Source organism: Danio aesculapii, chromosome 12 (assembly GCF_903798145.1).
Source record: "Danio aesculapii chromosome 12, fDanAes4.1, whole genome shotgun sequence".
Taxonomy (NCBI): Eukaryota; Metazoa; Chordata; class Actinopteri; order Cypriniformes; family Danionidae; genus Danio; species Danio aesculapii.
The window spans coordinates 26,682,277-26,707,985 of NC_079446.1; the positions used below are offsets into that span (position 1 = coordinate 26,682,277).

At 34.7% G+C, this 25,709-nt stretch overlaps 1 protein-coding gene across 1 annotated transcript in view; it reads right to left on the reverse strand.

Moving 5' to 3' along the window:
• Positions 1-23: 23 nt before the first annotated feature.
• rhoq (ras homolog family member Q) overlaps positions 24-25,709 on the reverse strand; it is a 37,142-nt gene continuing 11,456 nt past the window's right edge. The window contains exons 3-5 of the mRNA XM_056468928.1: positions 10,595-10,759; positions 3,675-3,770; positions 24-445 (exon numbers count right to left, since the gene is read on the reverse strand). Coding sequence (XP_056324903.1) covers positions 290-445; positions 3,675-3,770; positions 10,595-10,759 — 417 coding nt within the window. The 3' untranslated portion in view covers positions 24-289. The remainder of the gene's footprint in view (positions 446-3,674; positions 3,771-10,594; positions 10,760-25,709) is intronic.

The following is a 25,709-nucleotide window of genomic DNA, read 5'->3' on the forward strand; positions in this document are numbered from 1 at the left end:
ACAGACATACAGTTTGATTTATTCTTAGTCATTCAAAAGGGTTTCTCAGACATCTCTGTGCTTGTGTGTTCAAGAAATCATTTCATTTTTTTTATCTTAATATGTAGTATCTTTTCTCCCTGAAGAAAGTTTTTTTTATCTTGTCATGTGGCCAGAACTTTATGACCGTACTCCCCATTGTTGGCATTTCATTTGTAGGTGACCGTGTTCATTCAGAAGTCAGAGTGTGATCTGGTTGTTTGCTGTTTGGTCACAGTCAGTTCTTGTTTTTGTCACCTGAGCTGGTGGTTCATGTGATGAGGCAGCAGTTAATGCAGCGCGGGCCCAGTCTTCGCTTCAGTGCGCCTTTCTTAGGGGCCAGAATGGCTATAATGGCCTCATCGAACACAGTCTTCAGGCCCTTCTGTGTTAGTGCTGAGCATTCAACGTAACAGCAGGCACCAATCTGGAAAAGCCATAGAAAACCTTTTTAGACATCCACTTTATAATAACTGTGTTATGTTTGTATAAAGGTTTTAAAACCTTTTGAGTTTCCTTCGCCTGTTGAACACAAAATTTGATGAATCCTAGTTGCTGGCACTCAACGTCAATAGCAGGAAAAAAAATACTATGGAAGTCAATGGGTAACAGCATTAGTTTAGGTTTAACTCTTAGACTCGATCCCAATTCTACCCCCTAGCATATGTTTTAATACATTCATAACCGCGTTCATGTTTTACCGTCATGCTTAAAAAAACCCAGCTAAAATAAAAAACACTAAAATGTCGCCATCTATAATCCCTAATAATAACCCCTGTATAGCAGTCCTACAACAGTCTGTCACCCGATGACACTCGAATACCCTGTCAGAAAAGCCTAGTGGCTGGGAATTTTACAGTATCTGGTATAATGTTGTTGTTTTCATGTGTTTATTGCCACATCATATCGTTATGACTACATGTCATTTCCTGAAGATAAATACCAAAAAATAATGCAACTGGAATAACTACAGCAGTCGCCATAGTCAATCTTATATGAAGCAAGAGACCACCATGACATATGATGACGTGTGTTGGAGTTGTAGAGCTGTCCCATTTCTTAGGGGTAAATTTTGAAGCCCTTCCCCGTCACACTACAAGGGGTAGGGTTACAAAAATTGGGATTGGGCCTTAGTGTGTGTCCCAATCCACTTATAAGATTTTAAGCATGGGAAAAAAAGGCCTTTGAGCCCAGCGCATGGTTTAAAATGGTTTTCCTTATTCTCGTAGTGAGATATTGGTTCCAATGAGAGATGTATTTTGGGTATAATTAAAACAATCAGTCTCTCATCTCCCATTCACTTTAAAGCAGTGGTTACGCTGCACTTTTTGCCCCATAGGCTTCCTTAAAAACATGACCTCTCTGTATAGAAGTTTAAAACACAGCGCTCACTTTATCAATGTCTAGTCATCTTGTTTTATCCCGCCCCTTTTCACAGTGACACACAAGATAGAATTTATATGGTCAAACTGTAGCTGCAGACTGAATCCGCAATTTTCATCCGTATTTTTGCGTGTTAAAAAATTAATTCGACCTCACGTTGTGAGAATCGTATTGACACAATGCCTCTAAAACTTTCGTTCATCATAAAAAAATTTCAAACCGGGTTAAATTTTTTTTTTTTACATCCAAAAATATGCTTTGAGAGGTGTTTTGACAGTTCAAAGCCACCGCACCAGCGAAAAGCTAAATACAGAATGTCGTCATTTGACCTACAGATAACTTTATGACCAGCACAGTGCATAAAATAAAGACAGAATGTGGCGGACAGTTGAAAACCTCTATGCTGGATTCGGTGACATACACACCTCTGGACTGCTGCTGTTCGGTGTGTGTGTGTCCATACATTTGATGTACTGCTCATAGACATTATAATAGAAAGCTTGACGTCTCGTGGTCTGCTTTTGGTCCGTTGCTTTAACACGTCAACGTGGCCGCCATCTATTATAATGACTATGTACTGCCAGTCTTTGTTCAGGATGTGTTTACATACATGAATGTGTGAAGTATTACAAGCAATGTATCAAAATTCTACTCATTTCCTGAAATAAACAGTGCTTTTGGGGAAAATCCAGCGCAGCTCTTTGATAAGGAGCGGAACTCTCATTTATTTCTATGCAGTATTGGATAAACACAATATGCAGCTTATTCCTCTTTCTTTTTCTTCTTTGGAGAAGAGAAGAGAACAAGTATCACTGCTTGAACTGACTCCGAAATGTTTTGCGTTTTTTCGTAATGGATTAATTAATACGCATATAGCCCTTCTCACACTGTGACAAATCATCTAAAGACAAATTTGAGAAATCCTAAAAGATTCCTGAAATCCTAGGCTAAAATTGGTGAGCTTTCATCATTGGTTTGACATGTTCACTGACAGCCGCTTAGTGCCCGTTGCGATCAGATATTTCCTCCAATGAAGGTCTGGCAGTGTCAGAAGTTTTCAGACACTTTCCTGCAGTGTGACAACAGCAGCGATGAGCGTCAATCCAAGAACAAATTGGAGCGCAGATTTTGATGACACAATCCATACGACAATTCAAACGACGTTAGATAAATATAAATTAGATAAATATAATTTATATATAAAAGAAAAATAATTCAATAATAAATTGCCGCTACAGATCATTTCAGAATGCGGGATAGTGAAAGCGTCACTGGTGGATGATGTCAAACTCCGAAGGCATTTTCTTTGTGTTTGGCGCGTCTTCAACGTCGTTCATTCTGACTTAATGACAGCGGAGATCTTACAGTGTGACATGGGAGCCACGTTCATGCAGTCTGACATGCTACAGTCGTTCAGGATTATAAAATAAATAAATAAATTAATTAATTAATTAAATTAAAAAAAAAAAAAATTCCCAGAGATGGGTTGCAGCTGGAAGGGCATCCGCTGCATAAACGTGCTGGATAAGTTGGTGGTTCATTCCGCTGTGGTGACCCCGGATTAATAAAGGGATTAAGCCGAAAAGAAAATCAATCATTGAAAAAGAAAAATCGCACAGTGTGAGCCGGCCTTTAGACTCTATGTGAAAGGATTGTTTACATGACAAATTTTTGTGCATATGAATACGAAAAAATAACGCATACGAAAATTTCAGACTTCAGGTGTACAAAGACCTTAATGGTCCGTGTCCACTGAGTGGTTCAGTTTGGTATACCTTTATGGCCGTTTCCACATGCCAACAATGCGCCTTAAGACACCTGCTTTCCACACCTATGGGTGCCCGAATGGGTGAAAATGCGTTTGCTATTTAAACAACATGGCGCAGGGTGTGAAAATGATACCTGCGCCAGGCTGAAACTAGCACTTTTACATTGCATCAGGTACATGATAAGGTCCCATGTAATGTTACTTTGGGCAGTTTACTTTGATCGCTACAGAAGACATTAGTATTTATTTCCAAGCTATAAACATTTATCATCGCACTTCTGTGGAGGTGAAAAGTGATTCCAAATGATTTTCGACAGTACCATTCTATTTATGGTGTGTAGTCTTATATACTTTAAAATGTAGAGCGATCTTCATCATGTTTCACTGCAAAGCTCCTTCACAGCTGTGCCTTTCTTTTCGCTTTCCTTTTGACTTGGTTTTCACTCAGTCCATTTTCAGTTTCGTGCTGTACTTGAGAAAGAGGAACTATCGGTTTTCCCCTCACCTCTTTTGCTAGCTTTTGGCCTTGTTCGGTCACAACGGGCTTCTCCTTCACGTCGTTCAGCTTGGCGATAGTCTTGGGGTCATCCCGCAGGTCAATCTAAATCCCAAAACAAAAAGAGAGACACAGAGAGAGATAAAGTCCCACTTAAGCCAGCTCAACATGAGAAGTTAACCGTACAAACACACGTGTGCTCTCTGCATTTCTGTTGAGGATGTTGAATGAGACTCCATACGGTGGAGTTTGTTTTTCAAGCAGAAGGCTTCAGGAAATTCAACCCAAGACCAGATGGTGGCATTCGTCTGCAGACTCCCCTTTCACCTAAAAACCAGCGCAGCAGTCATCTAGGAGGGTCTCGGTCTTCCCTGTTTCCAATTAAAATTCCACTTCATCTAAGTTTGAGGCTTTGCCAGCTAATCTCCACGCTCCACATACATCCACTGAGATATTACCAATACCACAACACAGAGTTCTGTGTTCTTCACATCTTTGATTACAAACACAGCACCAATTTACAGGTTTCCCTTAACGTCATTAACCAGTCTAACCAGACGATACTTATTTTCATGGAATTTCACTGTGTTTAATGCAAAAACATAAAAAGAATAGTATTTAGCCATTTTTAAGTCTAAACCTGAACCTATTTTAACAAACTATCACATGCAAATATCATTTTCAAGTGTGAATTCACAAAAGTGGGTTAATATAATAAGTAAATATAGAGTTGAAGTCAGAATTAGCCCTCCTGAATTATTTGCCCCAGTATATTTCTATATTTGCATTATTTCCCCAATTTCTGTTTAACGCAAAAGATTTCTCTCAACACATTTCTAAAGATAATAGTTTCAATAATTAATTTCTTAAATATCATAACAATAAGTATATATAATATATAATAATCATAATAAATAAATCATATTTCACTAGATATTTTTAAGATACTAGTGTATCTTAAAGTGCAATTTAAAGGCTTAACTATGCTAATTAGGTTAATTAGGCAAGTTAGAGTAATTAGGCAAATCATTTGTTCTGAAGAATATCGAAAAAATAGCTTAAGGGGGCTAATAATATGGACCTTAAAATGTTTTTAAAAAATAAATAATAAAAAAAAAAAAAGTAAAACTTTTTTTAGCTGGAATAAACACAAATAAAACTTTCTTCAGAAGAAAAATTATTATAGGAAATACTGTGAAATTCCTTGCTCTGTTAAACATGTTAAGCAATCATTTGGGAAATATTTGAAAAAGAATATTAATAAAAATGACAATAACAACAACATGAGGGCTGATATTTTTGTATCTTTTGTATCTATAACTGTGTATATATATTCAATAAGCTTTTTCCGTTTTTGCAAATAAAAGAAATGAAGAAAAAGGTCAACTTTCACATTGCTGACAGCAAATGACGATGGCACACACATCTGATTAGGTATACTGCAATAATTATAATATTAACAAGATTAAAATTTTGTCTTTTAAAAAAAATACACATTTGACTAGCTTGAATAGGCATGAGCCAGTATAAGATTCTGATGGTATGATAACCTTGAATAAAAACATCGTGGTTTCATGGTGTTGTGATTACTGCTCTAAAATATATTCTTTTTAAATGTCTGGGTAAAAATTAAAACATTTTCCCCCATTTTAACACAATTTATTTTATTTTGAGAAACATTTAAAATATTTTGTTATTTTAAAATAATTCAAATGAATCATTGACCTGTTATCATCCCATGCCTAAGCTTGAGCAGCAGATGGGAATAGGTGGCATTGGTAACAAAAACTATTACATTGTGATAACAAAGGCTTTGCGCCTCTATACCATGGAGAAAATGAATAGTTAGAATAGTCTAACTACATGATTTCTATGATAAGTAAACAGCCCCCTAATGACATTTAGTATAAATACACAAACATAAAAAGTGATACGACTCAAAATACTGTAATTACATTCTACTAGTCCATTAATACATTTATAACTATTAACATGAAAATACCACAGCTCTGCCACAACACTAAGATCTCATGAGTGTCAATACATTTGGTTATTTACCTACAGGATCGTTGTTGCACAGAAGTTCTCCTGTTTACTAGATTGGTGCTTTTGACAAATGAAGACAGCTCTGATTTATTTAGATTTAAGCTAGTTAAAAATCACTGAGATGTGTGGATGCTAAAATGACACGATCAAGAATTCAAATAATTATTATGAAAATTGCCATTCAAATAAACGTTGTATTAGTCGCTCTCTTACACTGTTCTTGGGTTGCAATTTGTGTGTGCTATTTTTTTAATGGTCTTTCTGTCTGTATTTCTTGATATATGCTGCTTATTACACGATGTATCGAAATATAGTAGAGCAAATTGCATTTCCAAATGCATGCTGAAATGATGCAAATCCAGGCTGTTTACACAAAAACAATGTACAAAAACAGGAAAGCTTTTACTTTTAGTTTTTTAAAAAGTATGAACAGATTCAGGATTAACAATAATGATTAAAAATGCTATATTATTCATGCCAGACCAGTAGTTGGCAATGTAACTTTGTAAAGCAACACGTAAAATGTAAATACATTTATAATCCTGTATTCCACCACTGTCATTTTAAGTGTGGGAGGTAAATAATTATTAAATAAAAGATATTGAAGTAGAAAAACACTAACCGATTTAAAGTGGCAATGTGAAACAGCAGCGTTTTGGCCTTAAAAAGCAAACTTACAGTTTCTGTTTAGTAAATGTATGGCAAAAATGCATTGTAAGCTCTGGTTTTGGTCGAAAACAATGCAAGAGATAAGATGCAGAAAAGAGTTGAACAGCAGCTGAACACTGTGAACCAAAATGCTGCAAACACCAGTGGATAATCAGCTGTTCACATGTAAGAACACGGTGCTGTGCTTCACTGTGTGCATAAATTAATTTAACCAAACCGCATCCTTTGTAATTTGATAATCGCACTAAGCCACATCAGGATTTTGGCTTTATTTCTATTAATCGTGCAGTAGCTTCCCATGAATCTCTCTGGTCGTCTGTCTTATCGATTGCGCTGCATCTGTATTCATCTCACTCAGTGGTCTGATTAAGACCTGGACCGTTTACACAGCAATAAACATGACCTGACAGCACTACCTCACGGTTAACACACAAACTCTATGCATATTATAGTAACTGCCAAACCGCAATCAGAAGCCATCTGGACAATTTCTTAGACCAAATTATGTCATGCACACTTAATTAGAGAATGTTTAACATTAGCATACAAGTCAATGTTAAATCCATAATTAAAACCACACATCAGTTACAACGCATATTCACAAATCAGTAATTCACACAGTCAACACTAAATGAACAAAACCAGACAATTCATAGACATACAAAATTAAAGATTTTTTTATTTCTTCTTGAAGGTGCTGTACAGCATGTACGTTTTTGACTCCTCTAAAGCATGGATATAGCATAGTGTGCTTGCAGATATTTTAGAAACATGTGAACACACTTGTTTGTCTCAAAAATAATGCAGTGTCAGTTTTTCTCTTTTGATAATGTGCATTCCGTCCTGAAATGTCTGTCTTCACTATAGAGTGAAGGTTTATAATTTGCATGCATTTCTAAGGTCTGTGACTGAGCATTTCAAGACAGTTTAGAACATTTGAGCACAAAAAATTATGATGTTTGGAGGTATAACAAGAATTTATTTTATTATTTATACGGAATTGATACAGTTAACGCAAAAAGTCCAAATATCTACATTTCAAAGCAAAAACATGATTATTTTACTGACTGCATTGGCAGATAATTTTGCTTGTTTTAAGGAAAAAGTAATAATTTTGACTTTTCTTCTGAAGGTGAAAACAAAATATTTAAACTTGATCTTGGAATTTGTAGACTTTTTTGACTAGAAACAAGACAAAGCAATGTAACAAACGCATTTTTCATTGTATTGCAATTATTTTGTAGCTAAATACTGTTAGACTCACCAGAAAACTGCCAAATAGTGCTATTCAAACCATCTTGTGAAACTATTCATATTGCAATATTTATTGCAGAAAAATATCAGATTTTTCCAATATCGCGCAGCCCTAGTCAAAACTAGTTAAAATAATAGAGTCCAGAGTCTGTTGTGTACATCATGATTTTATATCAAATACACTTTAAAATGTCTGATATGACTAAAAAGTGGTCATAAACAAATATACTCTCAATTCAAACGAGTAGCGGTTTGGACCCGAAAACAGTATTTCATATGTCACGACTTAACAAGCGGATTGCACCTTTAAGTTTAGGAGTAAGAGATTATTATTAAAGCAAAGAATCTCCCATCAAAAAACATGGATTTTGAACTGTTGTCAAAACTGACAGGGACTACCTGTATATTTAATTATATTGCACACAGATCCAGCCAATCAGAATCAAGAATTTCATCAGACTATGAAATAATTTGGGGAAAAACAACAACAATAAATCACATTTGTCAAGTAATCTCCAGCAAACCTCAAAATTAATCTAGGCTTTTTCACTTAAATAGTGACAGATTTAGACAAGAACATAGAATAAAGTATTCCAGTATTCAGTACAGTTGAGAAAGCTTAATTGTATAGACTTTATAAATATGTATGCATTCTTAATACAATACCAATTACAGGACTTACATTATGCCCTTTAAACAGAAAGAAACACAAGTCTCAGGTGACACAAATGTGTCTGTGAAGTTTCACTCATATGTCAGTTATAATACTCTGCTGTAAATGATCCGTTTTGGGCAGATACTAAAACATTCTGCTTCTCAGCCCACTCTTCCTTGACACCAGTGATTTGAAGTTTGGATCATTACACAAACTCCATTTTTTACTGATATTTTAATCTTGTGCAGCAAATAATATCCCTTTTTAAGGAGTCATTTTATTAGAGCAGATTATGTTAAAATATTACATGTTGATCGCCATAACTCCTTATGCAAACATTGATTATATTTTAAATAAGACAAAATTACAGCAGTCAAGGCCAAATGGTAAGAAACTCAAGTTATTAATTCATTGCTTACAGTAGCTGGGTGTTCACGCTATGCAGTTGTTCATTTCATCTCATCTCCCTCACATCTCATATTATAAATATGCCTAAATGTATTAAGACATATTTAAGTAAGTGTATCACGTGTGTGCAAATAGCCCGCTTACCTTGATGAGGTGTAAGGGGCAGGTCTATCAAATGCCTACAAGTTCCATCATGGATAGTAAACGACATTCAATATTCTTTTTTTGTCACAAAGTACACCAAAAAGCAGCCCATACAGTCACATATGCTATAAATCTAAATGTGTTCATATGAAGAAAAAATGACGAAAAGTCAATTGATCACGTTAAAATGAGTTAATATTTATGTATTTTTACACATTTAATGACACATTTGCATTACTGAAAGCAGGAAAGAGACTACAGCTGCAGAAGTATCTTCATTAAATTGTTTTATTAAAATAATGATCATCTGTCATGACGGTTTCTACAAGTGAAGGCATTCACACAATATAAATTCCAAATGAGAAAAATACTACAAACTATAAAACACTATTTATGAAAATACTTAAATAACACACAAATCCAAATGTCCAACGCAAGCAGACTGCGTTCCAGAACAGTTCAGCTCAATGACTTATAAAGTCTCCGACATCATCTGTAGTCTCATTTAGCAACTTGATAGCAACCGTCTTTTTAAAGAAGCATTTCGTAGAATAAAACGTGACAGTATCTTGAGTTTGTAGTAGCCACAACCCTTATTTAAGAGATTTAACCAAAATCCCATTAAAACAATCCATTGACTTTGGGACAAGGGAACCGGAACTGCTAAAATGCTAATTCGCTTCCGGGTTTTTGCAAACAAACTGACGTCATAGTTCCTCCATTCTCTATAGCTGTCACATCTGATGAATGAAGGACTCGTAACTGTAGACTAGTAAGGTGGGCTAATCAGTTTCTTTCAGCAAAGACTGCACAGAGTCAGATTCTGTATGTTCCATACAGAACCCATTGGATGGTGCACATATGTGGTCAACACAAAATGAACAAATCACTTTCTGACACAACTTGCTGAGCCATATTAAAGATTTGTTCAAAATGAATGAAATATCCAATAAACTACTTTAAAGCTCATACATTGGTTACTCCAGTACCACCAAACAAAAAAAATTGCACATGTCTTTAAGCCTTGTCATTTCAACAGTTAGATAGGAAATCAAGTTTAGGGGCCATCATAACAAAAGGAACTTTTTTTACAGTTCCTAGAACTACTGGCAGATACACCTGTTGCTGACATGCGCACACTGCGAGAAATGGGAAATGACATTTTGGGAACTACATTAGCTTCTAGTACAGAGCAAGGTTTAATCTAGCACAGTAGAAACTACACAAGTTCCATCTTCATTATCACACTGTAACACAGTAAACACAAAAACACTGCTTCAAACACAACATCAACCATTCTTAAGCTGTTGATTTAGTTGAATGCAGCACTTGTTGTTGCTGTCGACATCACTTTGAGATCACACAGTTGACATCAGTTCAGACTTCCCACTGACAGTGCAACCAGCAAAACTGGACAAGGGGAATTAGTTAACAAGGAGCCAGGCCTGGTGGCTAGTTCTTACGTCTGAGTTCTTGTAACTATCTGGTGTGGTACTAAACTCCTATTGATGCACTTTAAAGGAGATGCTTTGAAACTTCAATCATTTTTTACTTCTCAAACAGCGATATTATGTTCTAAAGGAGGTTGAAAGCTTTAAAAAGTATGACAAATATATCCCATTTCATCAGATGGCCAAAGTTAAGGCATTTTTGTGAGACACTTTCATGACCAACATAAGAAATGGTTCTGAAAAGCATTGTTTGTTGTAAATTTGGAGTATTACAGTGGTGTATGTGAGGCAGGTTTGTGTACCTGAGTGCCGATAAGCAGGTAAGGGACGTTTGGTGCGTATTCCTGCAGCTCAGGGACCCATTCCTCTCTTACATTCTGGAAGCTGGCCGGATTGACCACAGAGAAGCAAATGAGGAAGACATCTGTCATAGGATAGGACAGGGGTCGCAGGCGATCATAGTCCTCCTGTCAGAGCAGAGGACACTGGGTTAAAACAAGTACAGAGGCTTTTTTTACTGTTCACGAGGTCAAAAACGATCAGGAATGCAGCCAAGTGCTGTCAGAAACACGTCGAAGGTTTCTGTTTTGCAGTGTGTCTTTTGAAGCGTTGAGCTAGTCAAAAACATGTTTGAATATGTGAGCCCATGGGCATTTAGAGACATTTAAGTTAGCCACAACATGTCGATTAGGCCTGTCACAATATAAGATATTTCACCATTCATATAATTTGACCCCCCAAAAAAGAAATACATTCACATGTATAACAGTATATGTGAGTAAATGATAACCAGTCAGTCATATTCATCATCTTTCTCCAGTGAATGAGACATTTACAAAGAAAAGAATATTTACAGGTGATAGAGGAGACTACAAAAATGTTTAATCACGACACTGAAGTATGACAGATTCTAAGACAACATGTTTTTACCTCAAACTATCATTTTAGCATTAGACAAGTCTTATAAATAGCTTCTGTGTGCCCACGATGGCCTAAAGAAACAATGCTGTTGCAATAGTGTTGATTCTTTTCACATTTTTCCAGTCAAAACATTTCTATTTGCGTTTTATTCACACACAGCAAAATCTGGATGCTTTTGTCTATGAAAAATGTACTGCAGAGCCATGGGTTTAATTACTATATTAATAGAATAAAAGTATTGATAGAACAAACTGATTTGGTGACTGCTTTAACACAATAACATTTCTTTTTTTTTTTAAATATCTTTTATAAATACGTTTATGATCAATACATCATGACACCCCTGTAACCAACAAAGTATAAACACAAATGTAAATCAGATATTCAGTATAGACAGATTAACAGAGGATTTTACTGCCCTTTGTTCATGTACCTATAATGCATTTGCTCACCGAAAAAAAAAATTAAAATTTAAGCTTCATTTAAGGCCTGCACATTATTGGAAAAAGCTGAAATTACAATGTTTTGCATTTCTGTGATATACACTGACCACTTTATTAGGTACACCTGTCCAGCTGCTCGTTCAGAATGGGGGCAAAAAGGTGATTTAAGTGACTTTGAACATGGAATGTTTGTTGGTGCCAGACAGGCTGGTCTTAGTATTTCAGAAATTGCACATCTGCTGGGATTTTCATGCACAACCTTCTCCAGTGTTTACAGAGGATAAATCCGAAAAAGAGAAAATATCCAGCAAGCGGCAGTTCTGTGGGCGCAAATGCCTTGTTCTGGGAGCACAAATGCATATCCATAAATATTGTTTTTGCTGGCCCAAATAGGAGTATACAATTGGCTAGATTTAGATATTCTGAATGTTGAGGGGTGGCACGGTGGCGCAGTGGGTGGCGCTGTCGCCTCACAGCAAGAAGGTCGCTGGTTTGAGCCCCGACTGGGTCAATTGGCATTTCTGTGTGGAGTTTGCATGTTCTCCCCATCTTCACGTGGGTTTCCTCCAGGTCCTCCGGTTTCCCCCACAAGTCCAAAGACAAGTGCTATAGGTGAACTGGGTTAGCTAGATTGTCTGTAGTGTATGTGTGTATGTTCTGGTCCTCCAGGTTTAAGGTTGAGCATTGGGCTAACGACCCACCTCGTAAAAATGAGATGTTACAAAACACCAACATAGTGCAGCTAAATATCAACTTTGATTTAAACAGCCCTGGGAGCAAGTCACCAAGAAAGAGTAAGAATGTTCACTAAATCAAAAATATTTAACATTTCTAAAGTATAAGTTTGCTTACCTAATAGATGTCTTTTTCATCTAATCTTGTTTTTGCTCTTCCGATGTTTTATTTATTGGCCTTTTTACATTGAATATTTTTAGATTTTATTACTAACTTCATTTGATGTTTTAAATGCAACATTTGTTTGACATACAATGTATTTGTATATAATATTATAATTTATTTAAAATAAACCACATATAGTTCTATGATACACAAAACTGTACTAGAATCAGAACTGGCTGCCTTCGTGACAACACTATCAGAAACATTTATGTTAATAACTTATTTGAAAACAATTGTGCTTCGAATACAAACGGTCATTTCCTTCTCTTCAAATCTTAACTAATAGCATCCAGCACTGTATTGAATCTCTGTCTACAAATGCTCTGCAATGGAACATTATCAACAATCACTTAAGCAGCAACCACAAATTACACTGACCCTAATGATCGAGCAGAGATTAATATGATTTAGATTATGACTCGTGGCCCATAAATCCATATTTCATTCAATAGCGTTTCCTGCGCCGCCCCATTCGTCCTCTAAAACGGCAGAGGCATCGACATGTCCTCTGGAAACCAGAAACCCCAGACGCTACAACAGATAAGCCTGGATTTACAGGGGACATGTGACTGATATTTTGGGAGCTAGTTTTTTTTTTTTTCTTTGTGTCTTCATATTCTCTGTGTTTGTTTGTATGCAATCATCCATGGCTATTCTTTATAATGAGGGTGTCTAAAACTATTACAGCATGTGCCTCAGGCCATGCATTGTTGTATAAACATTACATTTGAGACAGGCAGAGTTCTGGGCTTCCAGAAATGAAACCTCAGAAAAGCAGAGCCGGAGTCTCTCAGCTTCAGAGTTTAATTTACCATGACATCTCTCATCTGGTAGCACCTCTGTGTCTGAACCAAGAGGGATGTTACAAACAACTGCAGACACAAGATTACTATGAGTGAAAAAGTACTTCTGTGAGTTTCTCTTTAACTAAACCGGCTTTTTGTGGCAAAATAGTATAGAAACGTTAAAGAACAGCTCAATTCAAACTTTTAAAATTAAGCAGCGTTCAACACAAGCAAATGGATCAATTCTCATACTGACTTACAATCATAAGTAACTACTGAATGACTGATGATTTTTTTTAAAACACTTTGTATTTTTAAGCAAGAGACAATAAAATAATAATTAGTACATGGATTTAAAAAATAAAGAAAAAATGAAAGCACGTCAAATAATCACTGCATTTTATTCCAACAAAGACATTCATGAATCAAGTGCAGTTTTGGATCTGAATTTATATGAAAAGATTTAAATTTCAAGTCAAAAACACATCAGTCTGACTTGCAAAATGTTACAAAATCCATTCACAAAACAAAAAAATGCCACCCTTTCAATATAGAAAACAGTTCTAGACAGTGACAATAATGTAACACAATAATTGCTGCGTGTAATGCTTCATCTGATGAACTCTATAAGAATGATGCTTTTCTAACACAATAGATGAGATTTACTGTACACTACCTGACAAATGTCTTGTCGCCTATCCAAGTTTTAGGAACAACAAATAATAACTTGACTTCTAGTTGATCATTTGGTAACAGAAGCGGCCTCTAGATTACGCTTATTTTACCAGAATAAAATATATAATCATGCCTTGATTTTTATTTGTTTAATTTGGACAGTAAGGTCTGACTTTACTTATACAAAAGTCTTGCCACTTAACAGAAATAATGTACAGTATAGAATATAAAGTCAGCATTTATTAAATGAAAAAAAAAAAAAGTTTAATTGTCAAATATTACAATTTTAAATAACTGCTTTCTTATTGTATGTAGTTTAAAATATTACTCCAGTCATTATTGCTTCTATTACTATTACCATTAATAATAATAATAATAATATTTGTAATAATATTATTAATAATGATTAATATTAGAATGATTTCTGAAGGATCATGACTCAGACTGGGGTTATGAAGCTGAACATTTATCATTAAAATTACTGGAATAAATTATTAAATTAAATTATAAACTACTTTTGAACAGTTATTTTACAGTCTAATAACATTTCACAATTTGTTCTGTATTTTTGATGCAGCCTTGGTGAGCAGGAAAAGCTTATTTTTAAACATTTAATAATCCTACTGACCCCAAACTTTTGACTGGTGGTGTATATATATTTTTAAACGCTCCATTTTCACAGGTTAAAGTAGTGTAAATGCCAGGTGAAACCTGAACAAAACTTGAAAAAAAATTAAATAATAAAAAAAGAAACTGCACTATATAGTGTAAATGGCACCTTACTCGATTAGAATTAAAATGAGAAAAAAAAAATCTACAATAATCAATTAGAATTACAACTTTCATTGCTGCAATAATTCACTTCTCCAAAGGCCCAGCAGACAAACTACGACATAAGATGTTAATATTAGGTTAGATTTAGGTTGCCAAGATGGACAATGTTATTTTTACGTGAAATGGTGTTGATATTTTGTTCATTTTAGGTTGTGTTGAAAAGTGAGCAAAGTCCAACATCGAGCAAACATCTAAAAATCAACATCATATTGACATCAAATACTGATATTTATTCATCAGCCAGGATATCATATTCATCAACCAAAATCCTCCATCTGATAGACGTCATTGTGGTAACGCCCACACAACGTCAAGCTGTAACATAATTAGATGTTAATATTTTCTTGTTTTTAGGTTGCATTGGAAAGTAAGCAAAATGTAATGTCTGTCTGACTTTAGACATTTACGTCGACCTGATGTCGGCATCTGATTTCAAGCCGATTTTCATCTCCAAACAAAATCCAACATCCCATGATGTTGGGGTACAACATCAATCTGACGTCATGTTGATGTCCTGTGACTGCTGAAGGGTTTCTGTTCATTAGCGTTTAAACTAAACAGAATAAAACAAATGAATTTAAATAGATATGCTCAAAGAAGGCGGGGCCTTGAAGCCACACCCACTTATTATGTTATCATCACAAACCAATGAAAGCATTAAAGTGTTACGATCTATAAAACTTTCCAGTAATTTGCTTTCATTTAATTTTATTTATTTTAAACAACACTAACTTAATTTTTTAAATCATGCCACACCAGTTTATTAATTTTCATTCAAAATACATCTGTGACTATTGGGTGAGTTGTAGGACATTTTCGGAAAGCTCATTGTAAACAAAAAGTTTGCATAACATGGCTAGACAGTCGCTCATCCATCAAGAAGCCTGGCGAGAGATATAAAGCTTCTGTTTTTACTTGCAACTGTCAATGTTTCAAGGCCAAATTTGCAGGTCTGTGGCTGAGATATGAACCTACGATATAGGACCTTATGAATTACAGCTGAAACGGTTTGCTTCTGCTGTCGGGAGACCGTCCTGTCTCTGCCACTTGACAGCTTTGGTTAGTCAGGTTATACTGCAACAAATCCTGTTCTGAGCAGGTGCATCTGTGGTGTAAGTAGACTGTTGTCTGAGTGTGTGTCGGCCTGTGAACCGGCTGTGTTATAAATACACTCACTGGCCATCCTCTGGCCTGTTCAAACATTCTGCAGGGGGCAGGGTAGGAGGAAGGGTATTATTTACAGCTGCCCTTTGCCAAAACTGAATGCAGAATAAACCAACACATCATCCACCCACGTCTCCTGCATATCTCATGCTACTCTACCTCCAGAGAACAGACATTTAACATGGGTTCATGTCCGCGTTGGAGGCTCATTAACAAAATGTAGTGATGTTAGGAAGTTAAAAGGTCAAATGTGAAATTTACTAACCACTTAAAAGCTCTCATTAGATTGAAAAGATGATAACACTTAGCTGATGATAACAGATAGCTTATCTGTCCAAACATTGAAGATTTACGGAAATTACATTTTTGTAGCATATTTTGTATGGCTCAATATTAGCCTTAACATGACAAATAAATCAATAATTCACATGTGCAAGTAAAAAACATGAGAAAGACGTTGACTGAACATTAATTGATAGTGTTGTACAATTAATTTATCCTGAAGTATTATGCTATACACTCTTAAATATGCTTTTCAATCAGAATATTTGTGATATTTGCACTCAAAATTGCTTTCATTGGCATTTTGATGTCTTTATTGGGGCATTTTTCCCTTTCCACCTGCACTAATTACATAAAGGGTTTATCAAAATCTTTGCAAACTTAGTTACAATAATAAGAAAGTATAGAGCTGTTACCAGTCGAATAAATTGAGCATACTATCAACATAATCATCTAAACTGTTGCATCTAAATACCTTTGTTTAATGAAGCTCAGAGGTAGAATGAATGCATTTACCTTGAAAACATACTTCATAATGGCCATAAGAATGATCATAATGGTCATTCTGATGGTTCATTTAAGACTGTACTGAATTTAATTTGTCAAATTATATTGACATTTGTAGCTTCTATCGCATAGGTCTCAAACTCAATTCTTGGAGGGCCGCATGCTCTGCACAGTTTTGCTCAAACCCTGATCAAACACAGCTGATCCAACTAATGAAGGTGGTCATGACTCTTTTGAACACCTCAATTATTTGGATCAGCTGTGTTTGATCAGGGTTGGAGCAAAACTGTGCAGAGCATGCGGCCCTCAAAGAATTGAGTTTGAGACCTATGTTCTATTGAGATTTTAGAATTAAACTTTATTTAATTAAACTGTATTTTACCATTTGTTATCCTAAAAATATAATCTTTTTGTTATATAGCCTATAACTGTGTACCTTTGTCCAGCAAAAAGGAGAGGAACATTTCACCACAGTAAAAATGTTTTTATTGAAAATGTTTTTGCTATCAAAAGTTTTTGTTAGCAGGAAGTGGCTAGGCAACAGAGGCATGCATATTCAAATGCACAGGAAAAAGGAGCAAACACAATGCATGGGATAAATTTGACCAATATGGCCATTCAAGGTAGAAATACTCAGAAACTCTTTGCATTTTGTAATTTTAATAAAATAAGAAATGTAAAAGAAATAGACACATTTAGGATATTTATTTATTTGCTAAATTTGGTTAAATTGCTTAGTTGTAGCGTTAATGTTACAAGATTGTTTGAGATCTATCTATCTATCTATCTATCTATCTATCTATCTATCTATCTATCTATATATATATATATATATATATATATATATATATATATATATATATATATATACATATATACATACACACACACACACACACACACACACACACACTTTTTTTTAATAGATGCTTTGACACGAACACCAAACTGTCAATATTCACCAATTCATTCATTCACCCATAAATTAAACCCATTTCTTTTTATGGATTTACAACTTTTCATTCAACTAAATATTGCAGTTTTTCAATGTTTTTGAGCCAAACAAAATTAGTATTAGCATATTAGAATAATTTAAAGAATGATTTGACACAGTATATATTAAAAGGATAATAATATACTTTAAAATGAAATTTCAGTCATCATTTACTTCTTTTTTTAATTAACACAAAGGAAAATATTTAGAAAAATGTTGAAAACTGCTAGCTTAAACTGTCCACAGCCACAGATTTCCTACAATGGAAGTCAGTGATTATTTTTTATGATGATTAATGTTTCAACTCCTGACTTAAATTTTTGACCTAAACATTTGAGGGAGTAACAAATTATTTATTTTTGGGGTGTGAAATATCTCCTTAAATTGCAACAATATCATTACATTTGGACGTCAATAAATTTTTTTTTAATTAAATTAATACATTTGGGTCTAATCCTGTACACATTTTTTTACAAATCACAGAGAAATATGCTGATGTATTTTTGCTATTAAAAATGTAATCTCAATGCAATAAAAACTACACCAGAACTGCCAAATCAACCCACAAGTCGCTCATAATTTTAAGTAGTTTCCGCTACATTGGTTTCTGTTGTAGCATAAAGACCCAGTTGAGCTCAAACAGCCTGCTTTACTGTCCGTTAATGAAACTAAAGCACATTTTGATTACATCCTCTGAAAACCAGTCTATTAAATAGGTTTTTATATTACTGCTTCATTCCCTTTAAAACGCCCAGTGACGGCTTATCGTGATCCAGAGCTTGTTAATAATGAAACATGTGACATTTCTGTGAAAACTGTGTGTACCTGTGTGTGTGTATGTGAGCACCCTGCTCTTTTGAGAGCTGAGGGAAATGGATTTTAAAAAAAAGAAGAAAAAAAAAAAAAAAAAGAGAGTCTAATGCAGTGAACCTGGAAACACCCTTCTCTGCTGCCGTCATTACCATCCAGCTTCTCCCTCCAGCTGATACCACTGACAGCTTCTGAAAGCACGCATTTCTCCTGGGCATGAACGCTGTGACAATACATTCAATTGTACAGTTTCTGCTTCATACATTGTACAGTATAAGACAACTCTTGTCTGTGTCTCTCTCCTATTTGTTTCTTAGAAAAGCAAATATCTGATATAGGATGGAGTAGGACTATCAGGCATTTGTTATGTGTGGTTTCGAGATGCCTAGTCACTGTCCTTTATTTGCTATAGACGTCAGAATGACATATTCGGCTTAAAGGGGTTTATAATTAGCATTATTATACATTGTTTAATACATGCTTTTGTGTGCAAATATTGTGGATACATGCATATGCTTACTGTTTAGAGGTTTGAGGTTGGTAGGAATTTTGTGTGTGTGTTTGTGTGTGTTTTTGAAGGATGTATTTTGTGCTCCGCTCTTAATATCGACTGGGTTATATACGAGTGTGTGCTGCAGTTTTGCTCTCTGGCTCTTTAAATTCTAGTGCTCTAGTTTTTATTATTCCTCAGATGGGATCATCATTTTGAAAGGGACGTCAATGATATGGCTCATCTCTACAGTTGTCATTATTACTGTGATGTGACTCCATTAATTTTTTTGTTTTTTAAACCTGTGTCTTAAAGCTATTGCTATAGCAGCTCTCACTGGTATGAATTGGCATTTAAAATGGCAAAGGACATTTGTTTTAGTTTTTCTTCATTTTTGTCAAAATTCTAATTTAATATAACAGGTTTCTATTTTGTTTCGATTTTTATTTGAATATATATATATATATATATATATTTTCTTTTCTTTTTTTGCAATGAAAAGAATATGCACCAGCCTAGTGGTAAAGTGGGCTGACAAATACGGCATATATTTATTAAAAAAAAAAAAATAAATTTAAAAAAATAAATAAATAATAATATTATATATATATATATATATATATATATATATATATATATATATATATATATATATATATATATATATATATATATATATATATATATGCGCATTTAACTAAAGTCATAAAACTTAAAATTGCAATGATAAAATGTTAACAGGAGTTTAACAAAAAAAAAAAAATTTATTGTATAGTTTTACTGTTTTCTTAAAGTTTGTGTAATTCCTTAAAGTTAATAATCATAATAATATAAATGTTTATTATTATTATTATTATTATTATTAATAATAATAATAATAATAATAATAACAACAACAACAACAACAACAACAACGCTTTGAGAGAGCATTCTGAAGAACAATATTAATACAACTGTAATGGTATATGTACACATCAAGTATTAACAATATAATATAATATAATATAATATAATATAATATAATATAATATAATATAATATAATATAATATAATATAATATAATATAATATAATATAATAATCTATATTTTTGTGTACAATTTGTTTCTCCAAGATAAACCTTATATTATTTTTTTTAAAGCAAAAACTTTAATATAACCATTTTGAATAATATCACAGAAAAAAAAATATTAAGTTATTTCTACAATTCATTATTTTATTTAGAGACATTTTGGTCTTGTAATTTGTAACTGCCTCCTTAATCATACATTCAGCAACAATCACCATGACATAAGTCTAACTTACACCTTTATTGTGTTTTCACTCCACAAAGTTAAATAAGCATTAGCATGGCACATCTATCATTTGTAATTTCAGTATTTTAGAAAAACTATTTTCTGTCTGCTCCTATGTTCTGATCAACTCTGTTACATCTGTTATAAAATGGCATAATGATCCTAAAATTAAAACACTGACAGAAAAAAAACATGCGACTTGCTCCAAGGGATTTCACTTCCTCTAATGGGAAACTCTAGAAAGCATTGGGGCATTTTCACCTCTCATTAAATTTGCACGTTTACTATGTGAAGTTTTATGAACTAATTCCGAGAGAAGCATGTGATATCATTGATCGAGGCTGGCCTCTCATCCATAACTACCACTAATCCAATCAGACTGATACAAGGCTACAATAAATAGACCAATTTCACTCTACTGCTTTATCTTTGGGTGAAAGGGAGGTTCTTCCAAAGCGATTTCCTCTTTTTCCTCCATTACCAGGGGGAGCTCTCGAGACCTACTGTACCTGATCTGGGACGCCCTAACATGCTAATTGACCAGGCTCAATTAACTTCGAGCTCAGATTGCATGCCAAACCTGCTAATAGCATCAAGCAATATCTAAAAGTGAACTCCAATAATAGACACCAATAGTAGATTCATTATTTGTCAACTCTCTTATTGTGATAGTAAATTTCTCATTCCCTTTTTAAAAATAATAATATAATGAGAATACATAAAGATTTGTTTTAGAGGTGCCATGTGGAACTGGATTAAGGTTAGCATCTTGAGCTAAAGCACAAAAATGGAGGGAAACGTCAACTCTTGTTATTGTCATGTCTGTTATTGTCAACTCTTAGTGGTTTAAAACAATAAGGCCCAATTATTGTCACATTATATCATTATGACAAATAGATATAATTGCTTTTTGGGCATATCCTTAAGATAACTATCAAAAAAAATAACGCAACTGGAATAACAACAGCAGTCGCCATCGTTGATCTCATATGAAGTAAGAGCTCATGATAACATATGATGACATGTGGGTGTTGTAGTGGTGTCCCATTTCTTAGATGTAAATATTCAAGCCCTACCCCTTCACACTTTGTTTCTAGGGCCAAGGGCAAGGGGTAGGGGTAAAAAAATTGAATTGTGTTTGGGTATTAGTAACAGAAATCAATTGTTTCCCATCATATTTAAGCCTTTAAATTAATGGATCCAATGTCCTGTCAATGATACATTGGTTGTGTATTATTCCAGTTTAAAGCAAATGAATCACAAATGCCTGAATGTACCTACAATTTAGGAGTCATATGCCTTGTTGTGTGTTCAGTGTTGATTGTGTCTCCGCTTTTATTACAGCACAGAGCTAATAAAGCAAACATCCATCCACCCAACTATCACTCAGAGTGTAACTGCCTTGCCCTTTTCTCTTCCCCTTGTCGTTCAGATCAGATTGTAATGGGTCTGTCTGTACCGAGCTCCTGTAAGATTCCCTCAGTCACACAGACGGATGGAGAGAGAAAGAGGGTTTTTACGCTGATGTTCCTATGAAACATTTATCTCCAGAGCCCCTCTGCTCTCCATTTACTGCATGTATGCATGTCTGTACTCCTTAGTCAATCAGATTTATCTCTGTTTGTGTGCGTGTGTGATGGACTATATCTATTCTGAAGTCCATCTCAGTCTGCAAGTCCTCTGTATAATATGCAGAGATAAAGGTTGTGTTTAAATGTTAGAGCAGTTTCAGTTCTGATCTTACTGATTGGATAAAGAAATTGTATGTTTTTTGGAATGATGTTTTAATGTATAAAATGCTGCGAACCAGAGACTTGAACACAGTCAAACTCCTCAATCAACAGAAAACCAGTGCAATGTAATGAAATACTATTGTATGTTTGATATTTAGTGCATTGCTAAAAGGTGCTGTTATTTTGGTGTTGCTTCTACAAAACATTTATTGTTACTAGTCTACTAATAGTGAAGCTCAATGGAGATGACCATGTTGAATCACTCAATCAGTAATCACTAAATTTGGCCAATATCATAAACTAATAGCAAAGATTGCACATAAAACACATTTACATTGTCACCTTGCCAAGTAATGGTGAAATGTAGTTATTGATTGATCAGATATCTATATACTTTCAGTTTCACTATTACTGACATCTAGGGTTACTAAAGAACTGAGTTATGTGTTTAGGGTTAAAACAACAATATCTGAAATACTGCAATGGAAGTGACATCTGCCGTATTACATTATTTGAAGAAAAAATAAAAAGTTTAAGGGATAGTTCACCCAAAAATTACAATTACCTCATCATTTATTTTCCCTAATGGGGTTATAAAGTTTTTTTCTTCTACTATGGAAGTCAATGGGTACCAGCAACCAGCATTTTTAAAAAATATATTCAACTTGTTCAACAGAAAAAAAGAAACTCAAATAGGTTTTGAACAAGTGAAGGGTGAGTAAATGATGGCAGAATTTTCATTTTAGGTGAACTGTCCTTTTAAGAGTTAAAGAGAGATTTCCATATCACACAGATTCCTATTTTTAGTCAGTTTGAGTCAACCTCTCAACCTGAATGTCTACATTTTAGGTGAGAAACATTCAGTATTTTGCCATTTTATAATATTTCTGAATAACTAGGCCATCTTGGAGACATCATATTTTATACGTTGAAGATATAAAACAAGTGAATTTATTTAATATTTACACCCTTGATCACCGTGGTGGTGGTTATACTTTTAGTAGTTTCAGCTTCAGATGTCAAGCTAAGCACTGCCCATGGACAACACTTCCGATTGGTTTAAATATACAGGATTTCTGGGAGTCGAATGTGCAGTAATCTTAACCAATCTGCCTGCAAACATGTCTGATAGGATAAAAAACATCTGTGGTTTACATTGATGACATTGATTATTAAGAGATTATTATTAAACACAGCATTCTTAACTATGCAAGACTCGCGTGTTAACATTTTTAAAAGATGTCCAAGAGTCGGTTTTGGCCATTTAATTGGAATCTAAAAGAGATGTGTCTTAACTAGTATGCCTACTGGATATGAAACATTTGTCATAATTTCTACCTAAAAGAACCAATTTTGATTGTTCACCCCCTCACATCACTGCGCATATGGGCAAAACAATAGAGCACGGCAATTGGACATCTCCAAAACTGCTTGCTGGATATAAAGCAGGACACTATATTCTTAAAACAGAAGCGTTGTATTGGCATGGCTGTCATCAGAGTGCACACATTGTGAAAGGTGGGTAACAGCATTCTTGGTTAAATTTATGTGCTTTAGTAAAAATGCCTCTGAGACATTCATGAATCTGTGATTTACTGCCTGCACACCCATCTGCTGTTGTGAGAATAACTTTGTGATGATGAACATTTAATAATTTGACTAAATGCTGGATTATTTCCGATGTGATATTAAGTATGCAATATTCACTGCATAAATGCTCATCAACTTATGATATCGACAAGAAACAGGTATCTTTAACCTCTTATTTTTTTCTAATAGCAGTGAAAAACCTTCAAATATTCTGTCAATTTGTTCAAAGATAAAAGTGAGACATCATTCACAACAGTAATGCGTTTTATTATTATTATTTGTAGATACTCAAACACAACAAAATGTTAACTTTCTGTCATCATTTTGTGTGATATGTAGAAATAGGTCACCCAAATAATGATTGAATCTCTGACCAGTGTCTAGATCATGCTGATCTCCTATGTGTTTTGCCGCTGGATCATTTAGGATATTGTTGGGCTGTAAACTTGTACAGATGTTCGTGAATGCATGATGCACTAGATGGCATGTAGAGCTGTTAATGTGGGGACTTTCCACCCCCCTAAACATGACATGACACAACAAAATGTGATTGGTTGGTTAACTTGTCAGTAAGATTAGTGGACAGTCCATAACCATTCAAAGCGACCAAATTTGCCAGACCAGAGGCCATTAGAGGGCGCATATTCACAACAAACAAAGGCATAGTATGTTAGCCACTTTTGCCACTAGAGAGTGCATATCACAACTAACAAAGGCGTATGCTGCGTCCCAATTTATATTTCTGCCATTCGCGAGTCTTTCATGCAGAGATCTCTCCTCAAGTCTTTAGATAATTCGGATGTTAATGTCCAAACATGTTTTTTTTTTGTACAGGTTTAGTATTGTTGTTGCAGATTAAATATAACACAGAAAACGCAATGTAAATATTTCCCAGTGGGCTAGATATTAATTAAAAGTCATACACATCTTTACTGAAGTCTCTTTACTTGACAGTTGGTCTCGCGCATCCATCACATTAGTCGATCATTTACACTTTTCACTCAAGTTTGTAGTTCTAATCAAATTCACGTCCAACATACAATGTACTGTGGGCAATATCAGCGGTTAGAGCAGTGGTCACCAAACTTGTTCCTGGAGGGCCGGTGTCCTGCCGATTTTAGCTCCAACCCTAATCAAACACACCTGAACAAGCTAATCAAGGTCTTGCTAGGTGTACTTGAAACATCCAGGCAGGTGTGTTGAGGCAAGTTGGAGCTAAACCATGCAGGGACACCGGCCCTCCGGGACCGAGATTGGTGACCCCTGGGTTAGAGTATGGACGGTTCTACACTTGAAATTTTTACCGGAAATAGTAAACCATCCGGGAACCTTTGGCGTACTCTTTTTTTAACATACTACGATTTAGGACATACTAATTCTATTTTCAAATACTATTTAGGATGGATAGTATTGGAATTGGGACGCAACTGTTGTCTTGATGATGCCGTGAATGAGTGTGGAATCATGGGAGTTGTCATCTTTACATCCTATAGGATTCCTGCTGAAACGTGTATGATGTAGAGTAAGGCTGAAAGCTATTGATGCAAAATTTCTCTGGATTTGAGCATTATTAAAAACATTTTGGATTTTTGAAGTATATATCCAACATATATAACATGCTCTAGTAGTGTTTGTTCATTTTAATGAAAAACAAGTTAAATATCGTGCTTTTTAAGTTGAATAATAAAATGTAAAAACAGAAATCATAATCATAATACTGAATCCATCAAACACGATTCAAGACAATCAAGATTTATTATTTTCCCCTTGTCGCCCAGCACGATTATCTGTATGGATTTGCTGTAGTGCAAGAAGTGGGTCAATCTGCAGTTGATAGTCTCTCTGCCGTTCGCACCTCACTCCTTACATAAGACAACAGGAATCAGAGAGAGAACGAAAAATCAGCAAGCTAAATTTACCCACAAGGCCCACTTATGCAAGTAGAAGACAAAGAAGAAAAGTGGGAATGTAATGGCTGGATGATTTTCCACAGA